Here is a 25266-nt window from a genome sequence, read left to right on the forward strand (position 1 = left end):
ACCAACTGAACCATCACAAAGTAGAAAGCAGCTTCAAACAATTCCTGTAGAAATCCTGGGCCCATGATGCAGAACCAATGATGCAAGTGCAGGTGAACCACAGGGAAGTGCAGAGCTGACACACCTTGTTCTCCTGGTACTAGCTCTTGTCAAATCACATCACAGGATAGAAACACTGACAATCTAATCAGATCTGACAAGAGTTAAGCCAAAACACTAGTAATGAACAAAAAGACTATTTGAAAAATGATTTACCACCACTACTGTTCACAATGAACCTTGCCTAGTTGTCAATACGGTCCCTCAGAGACTAGCCAGCTATTTGAAATTTTGTTTATGTAAACTGTATCTCATTCTTCTACTTGTTATGTTGTACACAATATATTAGCCAATAGTACGAGTGTATAATTTTAAAATAAGTAAACATTCACAAATTCAAAAGTATTTCACTGTGTGTGTGTATATGTGTGATCAAAAACGTTCAGCACCTCTAGAACGGAGAAGTCCATGATTCAGATAGAGGTTAGAGCTGGAGAGGGCAGTTTGGGAGTCACTAGCATGTGGTGGTATTTAAAGCTATGGCGCTGGATGAGGTTACCGAGGAGAGTGTGAAGATAGGTGAGGGGCATGGAGGACTGAGCCCTGGGATCCCTGATGTTTAGAGATAAGAAATTAGGGGAGAACCAGTATGGAAAATGAGAAGGGAGCAGCTGGTGAAGCAGAAGAAGAACCAGAGGTGTGTGGTGTGTGAAACCCACGACAAGAGTTCCCAGGAGGAAGGAGTGATCAGCAGAGTCTGAGGGACAGCTGGCAACTGGAGTTGGTAACGTGGAAGTTGCTAGAAATCTTGGCCAAAGCAGTTTCAGTGGAGAGGTTGGGAATGAAAACCAGATTGGCTAGAGTGGAGGAGAAAATGGTCGGTGAGGTAGCAAAGACAGCAAATTTGGATGAGTCCTTCAAGGAGTTTTGCTTTACAAGGGGGTCAAAGAAAGGAGGCAGGATCTGGAGAGAAGAAGGAAGACAAAGGAGGATTGGTGTGGGTTTTAAGACAGGAGGTAGGTTTGTGTGCTGTTGGAAATGATCCAGTAGAGAAGGAGAATTCTGAGACGGGGGTCGGTGGGGACAACGGCAGGAGCATCGTTTTTGAGATGATGAGAGGGAATAGGCTCCGGAGCCCCAGTGGAGGAGTTACCCTTAGGAAGGAGCGTGGGCTGTTCATCCATTTCAGCAGCAGGCGAGTCAGAGCATGTATGGACAGACGCAGGATAGGAGGGTCAGTCCGCACATGGAGAGGTGAAGTCGTTTTCCTAGACTCCCACCTGCCCGTGGACATTTCTGCCTGGGAGTCTTGTTGCAACTCAAATTCAACTTTCCCAAGGGGAATGCTTCTCTTCCCTTCCCTGCCCAAGCCTTCCTACCCCTCTGGCTTTACCCTCTTTCTAAACAGCATCTCTATATTCCCAGTCACCAACGCTCCAAACCACAGTTATCACAAACGTCTCTCCTCCCTGCTGCAGCATCCTACAGTTGTGTCCCTTTTGTCCATCCCCTATGCTTCATCCCCATGGCACTAGTGTCCTTTGCTCCTCCCCATCTCGTATCTAGATTTCTACAATAACCTTCCAATGATTTCCCTTGCCTTGTGTTCCTCCCGGCCTCAGTTCTGTTATTACATGCTGCCATCAGATTCACCTTCCTAGGGGCTTCTGGTGGCGCAGTGGTTACGAATCCGCCTGCCAATGCGGGGGACACGGGTTCAAGCCCTGGCCAGGGAGGATCCCACATGCCGCGGAGCAATTAAGCCCGTGCGCCGCAACTACTGAGCCTGCGCTCTAGAGCCCGCGTGCCACAACTACTGAAGCCCGTGCGCCTAGAGCCCGTGCTCCGCAACAAGAGAAGTCACCGCAATGAGAAGCCTGCGCACCGCAATGAAGAGTAGCCCCTGCTCGCTGCAGCTAGAGAAAGCCCGCGCGAAGCAATGAAGACCCAATGCAGCAAAAAAAATAAATAAAATGTTTTTAAAAATTAAAAAAAAAAAAAAAAGATTCACCTTCCTAAAGTGCTTCTCTGACTGCTTCACTCCCTGGCTCAAAAACCCCCTTGACTTGCCTCCCTGCACTTTTCAAACTCAGCCTTTAGTCCCCTTTTCTGTATCTGAGTTTTCATTCTTTCTCATGCCCTCTCAAGAGCCCATTTTTTTTCTGCTTTTCCTATAAATCTTTTCTGATTATTTCTTCCCCAGTGATCACATTCATCTAGCCATTCAACCAACCCACAGGCTTTTTCTCAGTGCCTCCTGCATATGAAACAGGCTGGGTGAGATGAGGGACATATAGGAAGCAAGTGCAGGATCAGAGGCCAAGTCAGAAACCTCTGAGCTCACCCCAGCTCTTTCCTCGTCTCAGTCCCCAACCCAATTTATCACCAAATGCTGTTCACGTTTCCTCCTAAATATTTCTCTAATCCACTGCTTCTATTCTACTCTATCTAGTGCCTTCATGTTCTCAATATCTCTTATGCAAAGCATTCAGAAGCTCCCAGATCGGTTTTTCTGCCTCCAGTCCTGACCCCCAATTCAGTTAGAGAGATCTTTCTAGAATATAAATATGACCTTATGCTCCCTGATTAAAGCCTCTAGTGACACCTGTCACCTAGAGATAAATTCAAGGCTCCTTAGCAACATATTCAAGGTCTCTCATGACTTGGCCATGTTTTTCCCACTAGCCTAGCTGCTCACTGCATCCTACCTTCCACTCCAGGGTTAGTAATACTGAAATGCCAATAATGCCCTGTGCACATCTTGCTCAACCTCACTACCTAAGGCTGTTCCTCTGCCTGAATGCTCCTCCCCATTTATGCTTCATCTGTGCATCCTTCAAAACTCACTTAGGCTTTCTCTCTTTGGGGAAGGCTTCTCTGACTCTTCCCTGGGAGGGTTACGACTTGAGGGGTGCTGTCATATTTATTCAGACCTCCTCAGCACCCACCACAGAGCTGGCCCATGCAGGGCACTCCATACGAGTGCGGCATGAGTAAGATAATCACGGGGCACAGGCTATACGTGGGAGACGTGAGAGCATTCAATTTGAGATGGTTAGGAACATAGGCTCTTGAGTCAGATCTGAATGCAAATCCTGGCTCTGCCACTGACTTGCTGCATGACACTGGGAAAACTGCTTACCTTCTTATGCCTTAGTTTCCTTATCTGTAAAAAGGGCATGATGCAGAATGACTTGTGATGGGACTAAATGAGATGAGACATGTAAAGTGCTTAGCACAGGGCTGAACACATTAAGTGCTCAATACATGTCAACATTTTATTAAATTATGTTTTTTATATTAAAAGCGTTTCCTACCAAGTCCATGTGCTAAATATTGGTTTAATATTGGTCTATATTGCTAATATACACTTTATATTTTCCTTGATTTAAAACAGAAAAGAAATTTGCTGCCTGTTCAGCTCCAAATAATTTCTCAATTTTGAAAACTTAAGAAGAAAATGCCTGGCTCCTTCCTGCCTCAGGCCCTTTGCACTTGCTGCTATCCCCTCCATCAGAGCACCCCCTGCCTCTATCAGAGTTTTGCATGGCCAGCTCCTCCTTCTCAATTAGGTCTTAGCTCAAACGTCACCTGCTCTGACGGCCTCCCTGAATACCCTGTAGAGACTAGTAATCTCTCCTCCCCTCTGACCCTTTCTGTTTTATTATCTTCAATAACACTTATAATTTCTGAAATTATCTTTCTCTTTACTTTTTTATTGTCCTTCTCCCTCCATTAGAATGTGAACTTCATAAAAGCAGGTTTCTCACCCATTATGTTCTCACTGCTTCAACCTAAGTTCATAGAGTGGCAGAGAGTGGGATCTCAATAAATTCTGTTTTAATTAATTTTTCTCAACTACTGCAGAGGAACGCTACTACTATTAAAAGTTGAATTAAACTTTCCTAGTCTCTCAAGAACCCAGGCACTAGGATACTTCCCAGTTTGCTAGTTGCCTAGATTGTGTCTTTTTAAGATTTCAACAAGTTTTCAAAATAATCAAATACAAAAATTTATACTTTAGCAAGTATATTCCTTAAATAATGTATCCTTTATGAAAGAAAAATAGAAATCCATTTCATCATTAATTTTTTCTTTTCTTTCTTCTATATATGAAGGACTTTATGAATTACTGTGAGCTTAAGGAATTTGTTCCTTGGAGAATATAGTAGCTATTTTTTTTTTTTTGCCAACTTACTAAAATTGATCACAGATGGTATAAAGGTCACCTGCAGAGCAGGCTGTCCCCAAAGTCCTTAAATGTCAAATTAATGAGACTTTACTGTATAAAAATGACTATAAGAAAGAAAATGTTTGGTCAGAAGTGACTATGTTCTTTGATATAACTTGGGACTTAAAATTTTATTTTTTAAAAATGATATTGGAAAACCAAAAAATTCAATGGAAAAATAGGCAAAGCATAAGGATATTCTCAGAAGAAGAAATCTAAATCGCCACAGACATATGAAAGCATGCTCAGTCTTACTAATAATCAAAGAAAAACAAGTTAAAATGACTATTAGTTTTACTTATCAGATTTGCAAAAATTTAAAAAATCAGTAGGGCTTCCCTGGTGGTGCAGTGGTTAAGAATCCGCCTGCCAATGCAGGGTACACGAGTTCGAGCCCTGGTCTGGGATGATCCCACATGCCGCGGAGCAACTGGGCCCATGCGCCACAACTATTGAGTCTGCGCTCTAGAGCCCGCGAGGCACAACTACTGAGCCCACATGCCACAACTACTGAAGCCCGCCCACCTAGAGCCCGTGCTCCACAACAAGAGAAGGCACAGCAATGAGAAACACGCGCACTGCAACGAAGAGCAATCCCCACTCGCTGCGACTAAAAGAAAGCCCGCGCACAGCAACAAAGACCCAATGCCGCCAAAAATAAATTAATTAAGTTAAATTAAAAAAAGAAAAAGATCAGTAATATATAATCCATGTTAGCAATGAGGCAGGGCAAAAAACACTCAGATACAATGTTGGAGGGAGTATATATTAGTATGTTTTTGGAGGGTAATTTAGCAGCATCTATTCAGTTTTAAATATGCATGTCCTGGGCTTCCCTGGTGGCGCAGTGGTTGAGAATCCGCCTGCCAACGCAGGGGACACGGGTTCGGGCCCTGGTCCGGGAAGATCCCACATGCGGCAGAGCAACTAAGCCCATGTGCCACAACTACTGAGCCTGTGCTCTAGAGCCTGTGAGCCACAACTACTGAGCCCGCATGCCACAACTACTGAAGCCCACGCGCCTAGAGCCCGTGCTCCACAACGAGAGAAGCCACCGCACTGAGAAGCCCGCACACTGCAACGAAGACCCAACACAGCCAAAAATAAATAAATTTATTTAAAAAAAAATGCATGTCCTTTGACCTGCAATTAGACATCTACACGTCTATCCTTCAGAAATACTGGACATGTGCACAAAAAGAAAATTCACTGCAGCATTATTTGTAATAGAAAAATCAGGAATAACTTGATTAAATGTCCACCAATAGGAGTATGGCTAATAAACACTGATGTCTTAAAACAAATATAGATTAGGAAGCTTTAAAAGAAGTATGGTAGCTCCTCTGTTAGCATGGAAAGATGTCCATGATCTATCCTGTAGTTAAAAACAATACACAGCACTATTAAAACTGCATTGATATATTTTTTTTTTCACACATAAACCTACAGCCTATTTTCAATACAGCAGCCAAAGTTATTCTTTTGAAACATAAGTCAGAACCTTGTTACCTCTTCACTCAAATCCCTTCATTGGCTTTTCTCTCACTCAGATTCAGAGTCCTCACCAGGATTTCCACTCCGCACATGATCTGGCCCTCTGCTACTGCTCTGACTTTCTTCCTCTGCCCTCCCTCCCTCAGCTCTCATCATCTTGGCCTTCTCTCCAGCCCTCAGGGGTTTTGTACTTGCTGTTGCCTTTGCCTGGGACTCTTTCCCCAAGATGTCCCCATGGCTGGTTCCTCCCATCCTTCACATCTCTACCCAAACGACACTTTCCAATGACCACTGTCCCTGAACACAGTGTTTTGGGGGAGTACACTCCTCCTCACCCCTCCCCTTGCCAGAACAGAATTTTCTATTCTACTTCTCTGCTTACCTGTTCGTCACCCCCTTACCACCATTTGCTACAGGATATATTTCCTTCTTTATTGGTTTGTGGTCTGTCTCCCTGCTCCAGAAATATAAACTCAATGAGGGCTGAGATTTTTGCTCTTTTGTCTCATTATTGGATTCCCAGCACCTAGGATAGTATCCAGCACACAGTAGGTGCTCAATAAATATTTATTGAATGAGTAAATAAAATTTCATTTTTATACGTGCATAAAAACAGATGTGGAAAAATAAACAGCAAACTATTGACAGTGATTATTTCTGGGGAGTGGGATTGGGAGCTGATGGGAAAGTTTCCATCCTAACTGTGTACATTTCTGTATCATTTGGACTATGCACCACTTAGGTAATTAAAAACTAAATAAAAAATATTTTAAAGGAAAAACATAATGGTCCCATCTCTTCTTCCAAGTGACTCAAAGCAGTCTTTGGGCTCTTTTCTAGAAACACAAAATAATTTCTAAAAAGAACTATCCTAGGTTTGTCTCCACTGCATGTGCCATCAGAGCTCAGAAAATACCAGTAAGCCTGGTTTTTATGATGTTCTAACACCATTAAATAGATCAGGAATATAAGACACACACACACACACACACACCATGGTTTGCCCGTGCCAGGAGTCTGCTGGGTAAAAAGCCTTTCTAACTAACACACCTGACTCCTCTTTACACCCACTTCCTCCCTCCAGCAGGAGAAAGGAGTTTCACTGGTAGTTCCTCGTGCTGTTTCCTTGACATGGTAAAATCTTTAACACTGCCGTCAGGCAGGGTGAACCTGATGTTGTGGACTACAAAATTCATCCAGTGCTAGAGGGAGCTCTTGAGACAAGATACATGGCCTCTCATGGAAGCAAATCCAACCTAACTCAGCGTGATAAGCATCTCAGGGACACGTTCACACACACAACAGCCACACAAACCTTGTACTGAGTGTCTCTCACCAGCTGTCATGGTCATGAGGCCCCTGTTAAGTAACTCCTGATCCTCACCCTGAGGCCTTTATTCCCCAGAAGCACACCCATGGTAGTATTAATAATACTCTCACTGGGAGTTGTTCCACAGGGCCCTTGACACTAGCTTTTCCGGAACTCTTAACTGGCCATAAACCTCCCTGGTGACCCTGCAAGGCCTCTTCCCACAGGACAGAAGCTGGGGGAAGGGGTGCAATTCAGCTCTGAGAGGCCAGAAGGAGGCTGGCCCGCCTATCCCTGACAGTTTCTGCAACTCACCCTGGAAAGCAGGGCGGCAACAGCCAACTCTCATCACCATTTTGGTATGGAAACTGGAACTCTTAGAATTTTCAGTGAGAACCAACCAACCAGCTGGGTTGTTCTTACCATTTTTTTTTTTTTTTTTTTTAGGAGAGTCAGCTGGAATAAAAGTCAAGACTATTTGAGAACCAGCCCTTGGTGGACAGTTACACTGATTTTACACATGATTTTCACTATGTTGTGGCAAAGCAACAGAGTTGGGCTGTGGACCTATTGCTGACAATTCTTCTGAACAAGTGCCTCTGGGCTCAGCTTTGCTTCTTCAGAAACACTGGTTTATTACTCCTTAGCTCAAGCATCATTTCTCAGGCCTCATGATTCTAATGACACTTCAGAAAGGACATCAATTTACTCTGGAGGGGTCTGGTTATTGAAATTCACCTTTCTTGGGACCAGAGCACAGGCTTTGGAGTGGGACCATCCATGTGACCTTGAGCAAGAGCACTTATCCCTCTGAGCTCCAGTTTGCTCATCTGTAAAATGGAGATAATAATACCTACCTGGTAAGATTACTGGACGGATTGAATGAGGTCATGCAGATATAATGCTTAGTGTTACGCTTGTGACAGATGAGGATTCAACAAATGGTTACAGTATTACTGTAAAGAGAGACCCTAATTTCCCCCCATCAAAGACTTTTTAGGTAGAATCTCTCATAATTGCCCAGAACACTCTCTCACAACAAACAAATCTCAAGACTGACCATCCTGGAACGTCTTGCCCAGATTCCTCTTGCCTGGAACTTCATCAGAGGAATAGAATTGATATTGCTCAAGTTCCGGGCCTCAAGTTTAATTCTGATACATGCACACACACACATACACACACACACCACCACCACTGCCACCACCAACAACAACATACACTGGAACTGACCCTACTAGAAAGCTTGAGCCATAGCTCAGGGATCTCATAAGGCAGCTGAGCGACCCCCAGCCTTGCCTCTGCACAAAACTATGGACAGGAGTTTGTTCATCGCCACCATGCGTCACACCAGAGGGATGATAGGGGAACTGTTGATAGTGGAGTGTCGAGAAGGCTCATGGATGCCTTATACTTGCAGTCCTGCCCCAGTTGGGGGACCACAGTGCTTTGAAGACCACGGTCCCTCAGATCCTTAAGGGGCAACACTCCCTCTTCTCATCAACCCTGCCTCTTCCATTCTGTCCCTCAACCCAACAGACAGTTATTAAGTGCCAGGCACTATGCCAGGTGCTGGGGGGCTCCTGATCCTGTAGGCAAGGCCAATACCCACATGTAGTTCTCAAATGAGTGTGGGTGTCCCAGGTGTTCTCTGGAAGAAGCCTGGGGAGAAAGGATGGGCCAGACTTGCTTTTGGTTACCCTTAGTATTTTTGGAGCTCAAGACAGTTCTGTTAGCAAGAATGTCCCGGCCAGCAGGCCACTCACCACATTGGTTTCCTACATGGCCCTGACCCACTCCACAGGACTCTGCCCAGTGTTCAGATGTTTGGGGAGACTTTTTAGCCACTTCGAGGTCCACGCCTGAGAGCTGGAGGTGAAACTGCTCCCTGTGGGCAGCCTTCCGGAGCGTGCGGATGGCCTTCCGGAGCCGCTTCTCTGTTCGCTTTATGATGCAACTCGGATCACAAGAGGCTGCAGAAACGAGAGGGACAGCAGTGGAGGGGTCAGGCTGCAGGATGTGAGCATGTCCAGACCAGCTGCAGGACCCACAAACACCCACAGCTCCCTGTGCACAGCACGGGGAGAGGCTTGGAGCTGGGCACCTAGCAGGCTGGGCAGCATTCAATTCAAACAGAAATTTGTTGACCAAAATGGTAGCTTTGGGTTTTGATGAAGCAGATAAAATCATCAGGTTCCAAACCAATTCAGTTTAGTTTGGGGGTGAAAAAAACAGGAGATACTTCAGTGGTTTCACTATTTCCGCCCCCCACCCCACCCCCCCCCGGCAAGAATGATGAAAAGTAAAAGGCAAAGAAATAAGGAGCAAGCTGTGAGAAGTCTGGCAGCACAGACTGTTTTCAAACCAACCTGTCACCTCCTTTTGGTTAGTTTCAAGCTCAAACTCAACAGTGATAAACATTTCCTTAGGGGTGCTCGGTCGTCCGGGGGCTCCCGGGACTTGCTTGCCAGAGCTGCATGTAAGGTTTGCGTAGCGGAAGCTCTCTTTTACTGAGCTGTGCTTCTCTGTATGAAGAAACAAAATTATCGGAAGCCAAATCCTGGCAAAGCACTCAGCTGAACATTCGCTACAACTCTGTAAACATTTCATTAGAACAACTCTCAAGGGACTAGATGATTAACTCCATATGCCAAGACGCTGCAAGCCCTCAGCTTGGAGCAGCATGACACTTTAATCCTGAAGAACCAGTATTGCCACCTATATAACTTTACAATTTAGCTCTTGAAACTTTTTTTCATGAATAAATGCTGGATGTTTCTGACTGACCGGCTACATCTGTGGAACATGGGGACCAAAGGTTGTCTTGCATTACTGACTGGTAATTTGTTAAGGTGCGTTCATGTTCTCACAGTTGGTTTCTTTAAAGCTGAACTATGATGTCTCAAGCAGGGGCTGAGGGGCTTCAAGTAAGGAATGAGCACAAGAGTAGAAAGGAAATTAACTCCTGCTTTCAGGCAAACTGAGCTTGGAGTAATTCCAACCCAAAGGGAAAGCTGGAAAGTACATCAACAATGATGGCTCATTTTGAAATAACCAGGAGCAATAAATGGCACAAAGAATCAACAGAACCAAACAATATCATGAAGGCACGTAAGATGGGAGTGAAAGTGTTACGTAAGGCAGGGCTTTGTGCATCCTCATTCCTGACTTTGGCCATCACTCCTCCCTCCATGGCTTCCAGTGAATCTTTTAACTAATGATTGTTAACCAGAACCAAAGAGCAGGTCCACATACCATCCACACAATTAATTTATCTTACTTTATTGAACTGAAGAATTATCTGTATCATGTTCTTCTCTAACATTATAAGGATGTTCAAATCAGCAGGTCATCAGGACCAAAGGAAGGAGAAGGCAAATTAATTTTTCCCTAAAGATCTATCTTACCGTTTCAAAAGGCTAACTTCATATCTCAAACTGAACAGATGCTCATTCTGAACCTGTTTTCCTTTCCATTTTTCCATATCTATTTTTTTTTTTTTTTTTTTTTGGCCGTGTTGGGTCTTCGTTTCTGTGTGAGGGCTTTCTCCAGTTGCGGCAAGCGGGAGCCACTCTTCATCGCAGTGTGCGGGCCTCTCACTATCGTGGCCTCTCTTGTTGCGGAGCACAGGCTCCAAACGTGCAGGCTCAGTAGTTGTGGCTCACGGGCCTAGTTGCTCCACGGCATGTGGGATCTTCCCAGACCAGGGCTCGAACCCATGTCCCCTGCATTAGCAGGCAGATTCTCAACCACTGCACCACCAGGGAAGCCCCCATATCTATTTTTTAAACTTTTTATTTTGAAATAAGCTTAGATGTATAGAAAAGTTGCTAAGAGAGTACTCAGAGTTCCCATATACTCTTCACCCAGTGTCCCCTAATGTTAACATCTTACATTTACGCGTATCTTTATCAAAACTAAGAAATTAACATTAGTACAATACCATTAAGTGAACTAAAGACCAAATCTATTTTTAAATAATGCTTTCCCCTCTGATTAAAAGTATAAATGCTCACTGTGGGGAATTTGGAAAATGCAGGAAAAAAATTAAAATCACTCATCATCCTTCCACCCACATATAACCCACTAATAAGGACATGGTGAGTTTTCTGTGTTTTTCTTCTACTCACGCTTTTTCTTATACAATTTAGGTCATATTAGATATACACAATGTTACTCTCTCTTTTTCCATCTTAGCATTATAACAAGAACATTTTCTAATGTCATTAAACATTCTTTGAAAACCCATAATTAATAGCTGCATAATATTCCATCAAATGGAGGTACCCAAATTAATCTTGGTTAGTTACTTAAAATAGGCAGTCAAATGTGACTAGAGTGATTTTGCATTTATTTGTTTGTACAATTTATTTGAGGGTAGATTGGGGAAAGAACCCTCCCTAATACATGACTCCTGATTTTTTTTTTTATTCTCTAAAATTATTCTATGAAATAATACTGGAAATGTGAGCTGGGGAAGAAAGAGGAATGTTGGATTCTGCTCTTTTCATAAGGCCAGGTCTACTTGGAGAGTATTTGTTCCGCTGAAGCCAAATGGCATCACTGCCTCCAAAAACTAAATCCAGCAGGAAAGCTGGATATTACATCTTTGTTCATCAAAGATTACCCTTTCTGAGCCAAACCTTTTTTTCATTTCTTTGGATTCGGATTTTGGATTATATTAAGCAAACTCTAAGGTCTAGAAAATTTAACCCAGTATGATCACAAATTACTAATGCATCTTAAGCCCTCATTGATTCCTATTAACTCACAGCTTTCCCCAGAGCTTCACTCTTTGTCCCCTGCAAAGGAAACCCTGAGGTATAACACCAGAAGCATACGGAGGTGCCAGGTGAGGCTCTTCTTCATCTTATGAAGAGAGTCCCCAGAGATTCTGAACTGTTTGATCCCATCTGAATGGCTCGGCTCATTACAGGCCCCTTTCCCACCATGCAGGCAAGCTCCCTGCACCAGCTATCTGATTCCATACCTGGTAGTACTGGTCGCAGACCCTCGGGAAACAGATCAGCCTTTTTCAAACTACACTTGCCTTCATTTAGCTTAAAGGTTACACTTGTCCTGACGGTGGCGACATCTTCAGAAAGAAACAAGTGAGAGATGTTACCTTCAGAGGCAAAGGAATGGAAACACCAGTGGCTAATGGAGAGCTGTCCATTGCTGGAAGTACTCCCTGAGCCCCTCTCTTATGCTGAGACCAAGAAAGTTTGGGATTGGGGAGCGCCCGTTCCCAGGGACTGGGGGCACCAGGAGCCTCCTAAGAGTTACACTTATCGCTCGCATCTGAGATGAATCCAGGGCTCAAACATCACAAAGGAAGGGCCAAAAACGGCCTCAACAGTGAGATGAAAAATGAGGTCATTTCTGTGCCTTTCCAAGAAGGAAGGCCAGAATCCCCCAGTTCAAATTTGGGCAAGACAGCTGAGGGAAATGGAAGGGCAGATTCTCCTAAATAAGCCTGTCCTGGGAGGACAGGGCTGAGGGAGCCACCATTCCAGACAAGGATGGCACTCACTAAACGTGGCTAGGATTTTCAGGGTCTGTGAGGGAGCAAGTCCTACTTTGAGGGCCTCATATGGAAAATTCTGTTCTCCTTCCATGGTCAGTCTTAATCATGTTAGGCTCTGGAGCCAATGACCAGGATTCAAATTCCAGCCCTTCGACTTGTGATGAGAACTTGAGCAAGGTACTTAGTCTCCCTAAGCCTCAATCTTCTCATCTGTAAAATAGACATAATTACAGTCCTTACATTACCGGGCTGTTGTGAGGATTAATGAGATAATGAAAAACAAAAAATGTTTAGCTTACTGTCTGGTACATAGTAAGAACTGAATAACTGTTAACTATTTGCTTGCTCACCCTTAGGGTGGCCTTAATCTCCAAGTGATCATCACTACGAGTTTTGGTGAAACAGACCATGAAGTCCCCTCTGGCTGGGTCCAAACATCAGACAAGAGGGGCAGTGAAGGATAGTGCTTAAGACTCTGGACCCAAACTGCCTGGTCAAAATCCTGGCTCCACTATTTCCTATCTGAGCCACTCTGCATATGTTATTTCACCTCTCTGAACCTCAGTTTCTTCATCTGGTTAATGAGGATAACAGTAAAATTGCCCCAGAGGGCTGTAGTGTGGATTAAATCAGCTAATACATGTAACACAGTGGCCGGCATGTTTTAACTGCTCCATCAATTCACACGAGCTGTTATTATCATGCTTTGTGCCTCTATCTTTGCTTATATACATAATATGGACATCAAGAACCATTTCCTTATTCAGATGTTCACATGACATCATCACAGATGTCTGTCTAAATCTGGGAGGACAAGGCCTCTTAAAAGCTTTAAATGTCCTTCTTTGTCTTCTGATAAACCAGAAAGGGTTTGGGCCCCTTTCTCTGGTCAGAATCCTTGCTCCCCTTGTCGCATCTCCACTGATGCCATGTGCCCCAAGCCCACATTTCCTGCCGAGCCTCTGAGGTGCTCTATGGTACAGGGAGTTGGGAAGACCTGCGTCTCCTGGTCCCGGAGCTACGTGGGCCTCTGCCCAATATGATGACCCACCAGGGCTGCACGGAGCCTTCCGGCACACAATGGACACTCAGTAAGTGTCTGTTATGTGGCGAGTCAGATCGCAGGCACCAAGGCTACAGGCAAGAACATCCTGTAACGTGCTTGCGGCATCAAAGAGATTAGGAGAAAAGAAAACAAAGCCAACGCCCAAGAACAGTATCCCACAAATGAAGCCCATTGAACACGGTGAGCCCCAGAGACAACACACAGGTTTGGTAATTACCCCCGAAAGCGGAGTCATTTGATTTTTGCTGTTTGCTCCTGAGAGGAGAGGAAGAGCCGCAGGTGACAGAATAGGCCTCTTGCAGTCCTGACAGACAGAATGTGGATCGTCAGCAGGTAAGCAAGGTTACAGTCTCTCCCGGTGGCAGCTCAAGTCACCCGCAACCCCACTCCACGTGAACCACTAGAAAAGCCCCCAGAATACAGGGTCTCAGAGCATGGGCCTCCAGGGGTCAGGGGGCAGCTGGTCAAAGACCTGGAAGCCCTTCGAAGCCATCTAACACCTGAAGGCCAGGAAGGCCTGGCCCTGGCATGAGGACCTGCCCCAGGGCCTGGGACCCACTCACCTGAAGAGAGGTGAATGCCAGAGAGACATCTGAGGAAGCACCTGTCTCCTCCACCACTCTTACCACACTGCAGGGACACGTGGGGTGATACGCTAGTGGGCAGGACCCCCTCCACTTCTAGACAGGACAAAATACAGACACTTACAGAGAGAGAAGGTGTGACAAGGACGGCTGAGTCCCATGCCTCAAAGGCCCCAAGAAGAGAAGGCAGTGCCGACGCCCAGCACATAACACAGACACCACGTTTATTCCCCCCAGGGTAAAGGAGCGCCTTGTACTCTATCCTTTTCATGCAGAAAAGCAACCAGGGAGACAGAAGTGAGTTCCAACCTATGCAGAAGCACAGAAGGAAACGCCGAAGGGCCTGCAAAGTATCTCCTGTTTTTGAAGGATTTAAAGAACGGCTGCTGCAGCTCGGGGGAGGAGAATTCAGTGGAGGACTGGTCAGCCGCACTGCGGGTCCAGTGGGACGTGGGAGAGTGCTGCTGGGCCAGCGGTGAGCCCGTGCACTGAGCCCGAGCCTCGGCGCCTCTTACCCACACAGTCTTTTCTATTCCAGTGGAGCTTGTGCGCAGGGTGGCACCGGCACTCGTAGCTGCCCACGGTGTTCACGCAGACCTGCTGACAGCCTCCGTTGTTGACGCTGCACTCATTGGTGTCTGTGGAGCAAAATGCTCTCCTGTCACAGCAGCCCATTGCTGACCTGGCTGACACTATCCCTCCATCGAGGAAGGAGCAGGAGGCGAGTCACACGGCTGAAGCTCACTGAACTAAGGGACAGTGCTGACCGCCTTCAGAATGTGCACTTGGCACCAGCTGACCCACTCCCCACTCAGTGGTCTTCCTGGCAGGAGCCTCACCAGCATGGTCTCAAGTTCCATTCTTGACCAAACATTTCCGCCAGTGAGGACACTCAGAAGGGGTCACACTCTATTTTCAGGTGTCAAATTCAGACACTGCACAGGCTTCCAGTTTAAAACTCCACCATCCTCCTGGGCTACATCCCAAGAGAGATAGAGAGGATTAGGATTCCCCACTTGGCAGTTCATATAGTTGGGATATAGATAAGAAAAAGGACTTGCACTAATCCCCATCAACTTGAGACTGAGTCCAGGTCAGAAGGTGACTCCAACTAAAACCCAAATACACGTCCATATTCAGGGAATATTTCCTTGGGGTTTCTTGACGGACTGGAGGGGCATGTGTTCAGCCACGCCAGGGATGTGTTGAAAAGGGGAAGAGAAACAACACTGTCTACAGCAAATCACAACTATCCATTCTTCTTAAGGACACAGGAAACAAGGACTGAGTAGGAAGTACTAAGGCCAGGGGTCCCCACATCCTCAGAGCCCCAAAATCACCTTGAAGCCCTAGACTTTTAGAATAAGAATCAGAATCTGTATTCTCAAAGATTGTTGAATGAATCTGATGATTAGAGAGAGCAGAGTGACGCCAAATCTGACTTAAGCCACAGTCTACTTAGCTGTAAGGTCATGAGACATCAGAACATGTTGCTGCAAGGGCTCAGAGCAGGGAGATAGAGTCCACGGTCCCACTTCCAGCTCAGAGACCTGCACAAAGACCAGCTCAAAGAGCTCAAACCAAGCTCCGCAGCCAGTTCCTACGCACAGTAGGGTTGTGGAATCGTTTGGTGCACTGCCAAGCCTCTCCGAGGGCCGTGACTTTAGTATCTTGGGAAGTTCCAGCAGACAGGGCACCAGCTCCTGTGAGACTCACCCACTGTCCGAGTACAACTGTATCAATAAAGTCCATAAAGAATTCACAGCTGAAAGAGCTCAGCTCTTCTCTCTGCTCCATTTCACACCTGACGAGTTAAAGGGATCAATGTGGGACGATTTCCTGCAGCAGCTGCTTCCCTCGAGTAGATGGACTCCCTACTACTGTATAGGGCCTGGTATGTCCGGTTCAGCCCCCAAGGTAGAAAAACTGGCCCTGATCTGGGGAAACCTTAGGAGTAAGGCCCAGCCTCATCCAACTCTAGAGGGATTCCACTCACCTCCACAGTGGGTAAAGCCATAGAGGGTGTACCCTTTGTTGCAAGCACATGCAAACGTGCCAGGGTGGTTGATGCAGCTGTGGTCACAGGTCCTATCCAAAGAGCATTCATCCACATCTGTAATTGTCAAAGGGAGAGGGGAGCTGAAACCAACTCTGAGGGACAGTGGAGAGAAGAACACACTTATAAGAACACCAGTTGCTGACCAATAACAAAAACAACAAAGTGAAAATTATCTATCAGTTCTCCCTGCTCACTTGTGTTAAACAAAGTGTTGAGCAGCCCACAATAAGTATACTCACAGCCAGGACCCTTATTTCCAAATTCTGTTGCACACTGCACTTGCCTAAAAGCTCAGTTGGTCTCTCTCACCCACGCTTATCTGCAGGGCTGAATAATTTAAAATATTTAAATGAAGTCAAATGAGATAACATAACTAAAAAGTGTTTGTAAACTATTAGGGTGCTGCCTGTGCATTATTACTGTTCTATTACTAATTGGTAAAGGAGCAATAGTAATTTTATAAGCTATGGCCAATCAAAAGGAGAAAACACTTGAGCTGGAGATAAATCTAGCTCCTATCTCTTTTGGGTCTTGCCAGAATTCACCTTCTGGCCCCAGGAGGCCAGTTGATCCTGGGTTTTAATGCCCTCTGCACTAAAACGATGCATTAACATTAATATCCTCAGTAATTTTCTATTGCAGACACTGAAATGTGGTGCTTAAGCACCAAACAGGATCCTCTTGGCCAATCCCTTGGCTTTGTTCCTCCCCCATGGTTCAGTCCCAGGGGGACTTCCCGGTTCAGCGTGAAGGCATCCTTGGCTGCATTTGAGGTCATGGAAACTAGCCTCAGGAGGCTGTATTTGTCAGTCTAATCATCTCTTCTTCCCTGGCCTGGTTCTTACATCTTTCCTGTACACTAGAATCTCAGTGCTTCACTTCAACTCTCTGGAAGATTTTAACAGAGTTATGACTTCTATCTCCAAATGGATAAACCAGGACCAGCGCAGGACTCAGTGGAAGCCAACTAGACCATTGTTAGATCCCTTTTCAACACCAAACGTGCCACGAGAAACTATGTTAATAAAAAACAAACATTTGGAAGGGACTGGAGGAATGAAAAACACGAAATAGAAAAGGGCAAAATCTTACAAAACCTCTTCATCCGTAGCTTTTCCCAGAAGTCCTGACAATTTCTTTAGTAAGTTTGTTCTGTGTAAATATTTGTCCTACCAAGACTGATCAGTGAAAAATGAGAAAAAGTCCACTTCTTCTGTAGTAATTGATATCATTCTATGAATTCTTTTATTAATATCAGCCAGTTACTGAGAAAGTGGGCTCGTTCAGTAGCTGACTTTGGCTGCTCACAACAGGCTTTTGCTCTGTCAAAAAATGAGTAGATCGCTTTTCTAATTCCTTTTTAATGTGTTTACACAGCTTAAATAGTATTTCTTGCTCTATACATTATGAAACATTATGTGGAACAGCAAATTTTCCTTCCAAGTCAAACAGAAGAAAACTGTGCAGTAGTCATCTAGAGTGAACTCGCTGAATTTAAAGGGTGTGAAGTGTCTGACAAATTATGTACCAAGAAGAAAAAACCAAGAGAGAAACCTAATTCACACCGTAAGATTATAAAATGGTAATGTTGCATCTTTATTATATGAAGTGAAATCAGATATTATTTTCTGATTTTGATTTAATTCTGGAATTTCTAACAAAATAAGTTAGGCTGTTCTTATTCTCAGCAATGGATCAGAAATAAATGATAGCACATCTTTCCTGAGAGTTTCTTTCTATATATCAGTGGGGCATAAAATGTGCTCATCTGAAAATATAAATGATGCCCCCAACCCAAAACAGCTTATCACTGTGCAAAACACTTATTAATATCAACAACTGCTACCCAGAGAAGTTCCCTTGCTGCGCCCCTTATATGGGAAGGATGTGTCTGAGAAGGGGTCTGAAATCCTGCCCAAGGACTGCCCAGCCTTTCCTCCACTTAATCCCTTCCCTCCCTCACCCCTACCCTCTCCCCAAACACCAAAGGCTGGTCATTCAAACAAGGCCTATAAGGAAGGGACCAACTGGTTGACCCCAACTTTTTGCTGAGAAAAGGTATGTTAACTAAATCAACATCTTTTTGTCACCAAATTTTGTTAGAAAATCCATAACATTAAAGGGAATTTTAGAAAGGGAAAATTATTCATAATCTCAACAGCCTAATGCAACCCTGCTTGCATTCTATGATCCATTCCATTTCTAGCAGCGAGCTCCGCTGTAATCACACCACATGGGTTCATTGAGGTGTTCTCTAATCATTAACAGCTTAATTTCCAAAATATACCTGTGAGCTACCTCAGTGTTTTTATTTTACTTAACAGATGAAATAAGTGAAGCACAGGGTGGAGGTTGGATTAATGACTCCGTAGAGAAGCCCAGCGAGCCAGTCTCTGCCCGAGCAGGGCTTCGTCTTCTCCAATCCAACCAGTGGGCATTACACAGCACAGCTAGCTATGTTTCAGCACATACCTTGGCAAGACTTCTCATCTGTTAATAATTTAAATCCCTTTTTGCAGCTGCAGTCAAAACTGCCCACGGTGTTTTTGCAGAAATGATCGCAACCTCCATTGCGCGTCTGGCACTCATCAATATCTGTAACAGTCAAGCATCGGCAAATCAGACAGCGATACTTGCCTCGTTATCCACAAATCCCTGAAGTGCTATTGTGTGTGCTTCATTATTCTCTGAAACAAAACAGACCCATAAAAGCATTTAAGGATGTTTGCTGGTGTTTTGAAACTTACATACGTTCTCTTGTCTGGCTTAACCCATTTTGAAAGACAAGTGCCTGGTCCCCTGGAGAACTCTGACTTACACTGCCCCTCCCTTGACTAGCATCAAGGAAACAAGCTATGGGAAAGAACGGTGATGTCCTATTATATTCTCATCCTTGCACAAGTCTCTCAAGATAAGATGGCTTCCTTTCCTATACTTCCCATTCCAGTTTAATGATTAAAGTTATAAGGAACTAGAATATTTGTTTTGGCAAATTACACCACGATCAAATAGCCTCAATGCTTTTAAGTGATTTCTGATACTCAATTAATTTTACCTTTTCTCAGTTTCATCTGGTAACTGTTTATCTACTTTTTTATCACGTTAAAAAACTAAGCTTTTGTACTCTGGCCCATGAAATACTAGGTCATCGGGGTCTCTATTCATCAGTACAAGTTAATGGTACAGTTATTCATTGTTCTCTGGATAACAAACTTGGCTGTTATTTATATGATAATCTCTAGGCTGTTATTTATGATATGATGATATTATCTCCTGCAAATGAATGTTCCCTTGAACAACTGCTCTCTTCTAATAAGGCCACTGCCTGAAATGGATCATTTGATGTTTGTAGAAGCTGACCTTCTCAACAGTTAGTGTAATTAAGCTGGTTCTAGTTAAGCTTACTCAGTTACAACCTTCTACTAGCCCAGGGAAGAAAAGCTTCCTTTTGATCAATATGAATCATAAGCAAATCTGGAGTCACTCAGGAGGCATGGAGGGGAAGAGCTGCATTTACTCCCACACATTAGCCGCACGGAGAGGCACAGGCTACCTTTACAGGTCTTCCCATCCAACTGGAGACTGAATCCGACGGGACAACTGCAATGAACACCTGTTGAAGTGTCCTTACAGGTGCGATCGCAGCCTCCATTGTTGACAGCACACGTTTCTGCCACGGAGGTAAGAAAAAGGCAGTTAGCCTCCTAAAGAAGTACTCACACAGCTGGGAAGAAAGGGGTATTGGTGCAGTGTTAATACTTGACAAAAATTCATGAGAGTCAGGAAGCGTGTGGGGTCCTCATGGTCACATCGCAAGCCTCTGCCACCCGCAGGTGAGCTAGAGGGAGGACAGGCGCAGCTCCGCCCCGCACCCATCTAAATAAGTGACATCTCCCGAGGAAGCCTGACAGGGTGAGAGAGGGGGAAAGATGCCTCTGCCAACCTGCTGAGCCTTTTTAGCGGCAGATTTGAAGCCACTAAAAGTTCCTGTTGATCGACAGCCAGTGACCTGCAAGTATGACCACATCTAGCAGCCTAGATGTGAATGCAAAACAGAGCAAAGGGGGATGTTCCTTCCTCTATCCTGAACCTTCTCTATTCACCATGTGTAATGGGCAAAGCAAGAGAGGGTAAACATCGCCCACCCCATCCATTCCCTTGCCGCAGACCAATGACTTCCTCCTGGCAACTGCCAAGTAACTCAGATTAGAAGTTTACCTTTCCTTGAAAGGAGAAAGACCTGTCATAGTTACATGAAGAAGCAGCCGCAATTGTTAAATCATATCTATAGAGATGAAGAACAACAAGCTAATGGCCTTCTATTTCTGTATATCATGCATGAATTCCAAGTAATACACAAATGTTATTCAACATTCATTCAACGGTTAGCATTTAGGCATCCAGAAACTGATTTTACTTCCATAGCTACCTCTGTAAAGCCTCGGGGGTGGGGGAAGGCAAACTTAATTCTGATTAATTATGACAGATAGAACATGTATGTTTACCTCTGTTTCCTCGCCAAACCTCATTAAAATGAGAGTAAATAAATTTTTTAAAGTATAAATCCTTAAGGACAAATAAAAGACAATAGATGAAAGATGTCAAATCTTCTGGAAGTGGCATGTCAATGGAGGAACAGTAACTGGCATAGCAGAAAGTTAAACCCTAGCAGTGGGGCTTTCCTGGTGGCGCAGTGGTTAACAATCTGCCTGCCAGTGCTGGGGACACGGGTTTGAGCCCTGGTCCGGGAAGATCCCACATGCCACGGAGCAACTATGCCCGTGTGCCACAGCTACCGAGCCTGAGCTCTAGAGCCCGTGAGCCACAACTACTGAGCCTGCGTGCCACAACTGCTGAAGCCCACGTGCGCTAGAGCCCATGCTCCACAGCAAGAGAAGCCACCGCAACAAGAAGCCCGTGCACCTCAACAAAGAGTAGCCCCTGCTCGCCACAACTAGAGAAAGCCTGCACGCAGCAACGAAGACCCAACACAGCCAAAAATAAATAAAAATAAAATAAATAAATTAAATTTATTTTTTAAAAAAACCTAGCAGTCTGCAGAGTGATGCCAACAAGTGGTAAGCTCATCTGAGCCACAGAATCCCAGAGAGGCTAAGGAACTGGAGGTACTAAAGTTAGTCTAGAGGCAGAGGTGAGGATGGAGTTAAAAATAGGAAGATTGATTGAGAGTCTGTATAACAAATAGGCTCCCAGATCCCCATCTTAATTCCACAGTCCACAGCACATCCCTATTTGGACTAAAGCAGACAAATTTCTTCTCTGGAAAAGGGCACCAGTAACAGCAGAGGAGGCGCTGTCAGGTGAAAGTCTATACTGTGAAAAGAGACATCTCAAACTTTCACCCTCTCTGCACCCCAGTTCCCAGGACACTGGCAGCCAAGCCTAAATCCCCTCAGCAGGAGACTGAAGGATTCCTCTCCAGCCAAACTGACCGGCCCAAGTGAAAAGACCTATAGATTCTGGCATTTGAAGATCTCCAAATGAAATGACTAAGCCACTGCCTAGTCAACCAAGCATAAAGCCCACCAGTTGACAGAATATCCAAGTCGCTTTTCAATATTCCACTATTAAGTAAGAAAAGTCAGCCAAGGATCACCGGACATTTCAGAAAAGCCTCTAGTATGAAATAAATACACCAAATCAAACAAACAAGGGAAAAGGAACCTGGGGGAAACAAAGATAATACAGGGAACAACAGAGAAGTTAGAAAATCTTATTAATTTCCTCAGGGAGGTAAGAAAAGCATCCATGAAATAAGAACAGGTCCCTACAACAAAAGACCAAAGTAAGATTCTTAAAAAATTAAAATATGAAAGCTGAAATTTAAAAAGAACCCTATAGAAGGATTAGAAGAAAAAAATGAAAGATCTCCTAGAAAGCAGAACAAAAATATCAAGAAGAGAAAAAAGAAGAAAATTTGAGGAGCAATCCAGGAATTACAACAGCCAGCTAATAGGAGTCGCAGAGAGAAAGAGAAAAGTGAAGAAAGTTATCAAAAGAAAAATATAAGAAAATTTCTTGGAACCAGGGGATGCAAATGCCCCTCTTGAAAAGGCCTACTGAGTGCTCAGAATAACAAGTGGGACAAATCCCACAGTGTGGACATTGTTGTGAAATTTCAGATCAGCAGGGACAAAAAGGGGACCCTGAGAACATCCAGAGAGAAGCTCTCGTAGGTTCCATACAAAGAATCAAGAATAAAAGTGACTTAGACTTCTTGAAAGAACACTGAATGCTCAAAACAATAGAGCGCTATTCAAAACTCTGATGGAATATTTTTCCCAACTTTGAATTCTATCCTGAGCCAAATTCTCAAGAAAGGGTGAAGGTAGACTATAAAGGCATTTTCAGGTATGCAAAGTTTTAAAAAAATCTATATCTACCCATGTAAACTAACAAAAGAGAAGACATGGGATCCACCAAAACAGGAGCATGGGCAAGGGAATTCCCAGGCTGTCGCTCAGGGAAAGGCCAGGATGACAGATGTGCAGCTGGCCCAGGATTCAGGCCCTGCTAGAGCAGGGTGGAAGCCTCAGAAGAGACTTTTTAAGAAGAAAGTAGAATTGATAAGTTACCTGCTGTGTTTGAACACATTGTAAAGGTTTTAGAGCTCTGCCAGAAAATTGCAAAAAACTTGGTAAGAGGTACTAAGAAAACTAAGCAAACAAAGAAAATATGAGCATAGCACATCACATGACTCAGGGGTGAATCATATTTAGATATTCATAATATGTAAATTGTGATAAAACTATATTAAGGGTGTGGGGGAGGGGGACAGAAGAGAGATATAACTTAGTCTTCTGTGGTAGGAAGTCAAAAGCTAATATCTAAAACTGACACATCAAAGGAATTCCCCGGCGGTCCAGTGATTAAGACTCTGCACTCTCATTGCCGAGGTCGCAGGTTCAATCCCTGGTCGGGGAACTAAGATCCAACAAGCCGTGCAGTGCGGCCAACAAAAACAAAAACAAAACAAAACAAATAAAACCTGACACATCAAGAAATAACTGTAGGACTTCCCTGGTGGTGCAGTGGTTAAGAATCTGCTTGCCAATGCAGGGGATACAGGTTCGAGCCCTGGTCTGGGAAGATCCCACATGCCGTGGAGCAACTAAGCCCGTGTGCCACAACTACTGAACCTGCGCTCTAGAGCCTGTGAGCCACAACTACTGAGCCCGCATGCCACAACTACTGAGCCTGCATGCCACAACTATAGAAGCCCGTGTGCCTAGAGCCTGTGCTCTGCAACAAGAGAAGCCACCGCAACGAGAAGCCCGCGCACCGCAACAAAGAGTAGCCCCAGCTCGCTGCAACTAAAGAAAAGCCCGCACACAGCAACGAAGACCCAACGCAGCCAAAAATAAATAAATTTATAAAAAAAGAAATAACTGTATACACTTCCCTTTTCAGAAACATGTGGGAGGGGGAGTCAGGAGAAGAAGAAACAACTAGGAGAATTGAAAATTGTGGCCCCTGGCAAATGGCTAGTTAGGAGACAGGGAAATGATGTATTGCATTACAAGCTTAATAGTGCTAATTAAGTTTTTAAGGTTTTTATATTATTCATATGTACTATTTTAAGGCAATTAAAAATAATAATTTTAATAGGGCAGAAAAGAGCTCAGAAATGTCACCTGCCTGGTAATCAATGGCTTCTTAATATCTTACCTATTAAATCCAGAAGCTATCGAAAGATCAGTTTTGTTGAGGCCAGGCCGAGCTTTCTCCAGAATAATAATGTCAGATGATCTGATGCCCTCCCTCCCAGCCACCGCTGAATGTCTGCAGTCACCTCCAGCTCCAGCAGACCGGCTGCCAGACCTTCCTGTGTCCCCAGCCAAGTGCCACTCTTCTCCATTCATCTCTTCTGCCATTAACATGGGCTGAGTCCGAAATAGAAGACTCAGTGGACAAAAACCCAGCCAAATTGCCATATGCTAAATAGGGGCTGCCCACAATGCCTCTCTCGTCACAGTTACTCAGAGGGGGGGTGGTCTGACATGCACTGACCACCCACTAAGTCCCAGACAGCGGACTCTGGGCACTTTTGCACATTATTGTCTTAACTGAGCTTCCTGATAACCCTAAGAGGTCGACTGTATTACATCCATTTTAGAGGAAGACCAGGACACAGCGGCTCGGGACAGTTTGCCCAAGTCTCAGCGCAAGTATCAGCAGCGTTATGACGCTAACCCAGTTATGCTGATGGCTGGGCCGGCGCTCTTCCCACAATACCAGGGGTCCTGGATGGTGACTAAGCAATAGCAGTGAGTGGAGAACAGACACACCCTGGCTGGACAGGAGCTGCTGACTCTAATCCAGCTGGTCTGAGGGCACATGGGCCCCAGGTTCAGGTCTGATGCAGTAAGTTGGGGAGGGAAAGGGACAACATCAGTGGTGGGGGAGGGCGGGGGAGGCGCCTACCCATGAGCAGCCGCCGTTTCACCCGTTTATCCCCATCCGCCACGGATGTGGCATTGCTCTCCATCACCTCCGGGGCAGCGTCCTCTCGCTCTGCAAGAGATGCAAACAGCACAGTTCTCAGACTGAATGAGTCAGATTGTTCATCCCCTGCACAACCACTTCTGTGGAAATCCCAGACATGAGAACAATGTGAGAAATGTGACTCTGTTCATTCAATAAAAATATGTTGTAATGAGGCTCTGTGCTAAATGGCCTCAGAGCCTTAATAGACATTAAATACGGAAAAGATTTTTTTATTCTACTGTACTAACCAGAGACCTTGGGGAATGCAAGCTTCAGATTCGCTCCAGAACCCTCAGTCCAGGACAAAAAGAATCTTGGATTGGGGAACATCTGAAATGGAGCTAGCAAAGGACACACCATGAAGGGCAGGGCAGGCAGACATCCCACCAGAAATATGCAACCCTGGCTGCTGCTGATGGCAAAGGCCACCTGTCACCATGAACAGCTAG

General features: G+C 44.8%; 1 protein-coding gene across 8 annotated transcripts in view; it reads right to left on the bottom strand.

Annotated features, from left to right (window-relative positions):
• The window catches only part of SCUBE2 (signal peptide, CUB domain and EGF like domain containing 2), a 70379-nt gene that overhangs the window by 25267 nt on the left and 19846 nt on the right, over window positions 1–25266 (bottom strand). For 5 of the 8 annotated variants that reach the window (XR_005021041.1, XM_036862217.1, XM_036862219.1 and 2 more), the window contains 11 exons: window positions 25066–25158; window positions 24755–24844; window positions 19863–19979; window positions 18782–18904; window positions 16247–16363; window positions 14766–14888; window positions 14230–14346; window positions 13884–13970; window positions 12064–12168; window positions 9443–9598; window positions 8840–9046 (listed from right to left, as the gene is read on the bottom strand). Coding sequence is in view for 7 of the 8 variants with exons in the window: in XM_036862217.1 (XP_036718112.1) it covers window positions 8840–9046; window positions 9443–9598; window positions 12064–12168; window positions 13884–13970; window positions 14230–14346; window positions 14766–14888; window positions 16247–16363; window positions 18782–18904; window positions 19863–19979; window positions 24755–24844; window positions 25066–25158 (1335 nt within the window). In the remaining variant the exon portion in view is untranslated. The remainder of the gene's footprint in view (window positions 1–8839; window positions 9047–9442; window positions 9599–12063; window positions 12169–13883; window positions 13971–14229; window positions 14347–14765; window positions 14889–16246; window positions 16364–18781; window positions 18905–19862; window positions 19980–24754; window positions 24845–25065; window positions 25159–25266) is intronic. The other 3 variants (XM_036862216.1, XM_036862220.1, XM_036862221.1) reach the window with 3 other exon arrangements.

The sequence above is a fragment of the Balaenoptera musculus genome, chromosome 8, assembly GCF_009873245.2.
Source record: "Balaenoptera musculus isolate JJ_BM4_2016_0621 chromosome 8, mBalMus1.pri.v3, whole genome shotgun sequence".
Classification (NCBI taxonomy): Eukaryota; Metazoa; Chordata; class Mammalia; order Artiodactyla; family Balaenopteridae; genus Balaenoptera; species Balaenoptera musculus.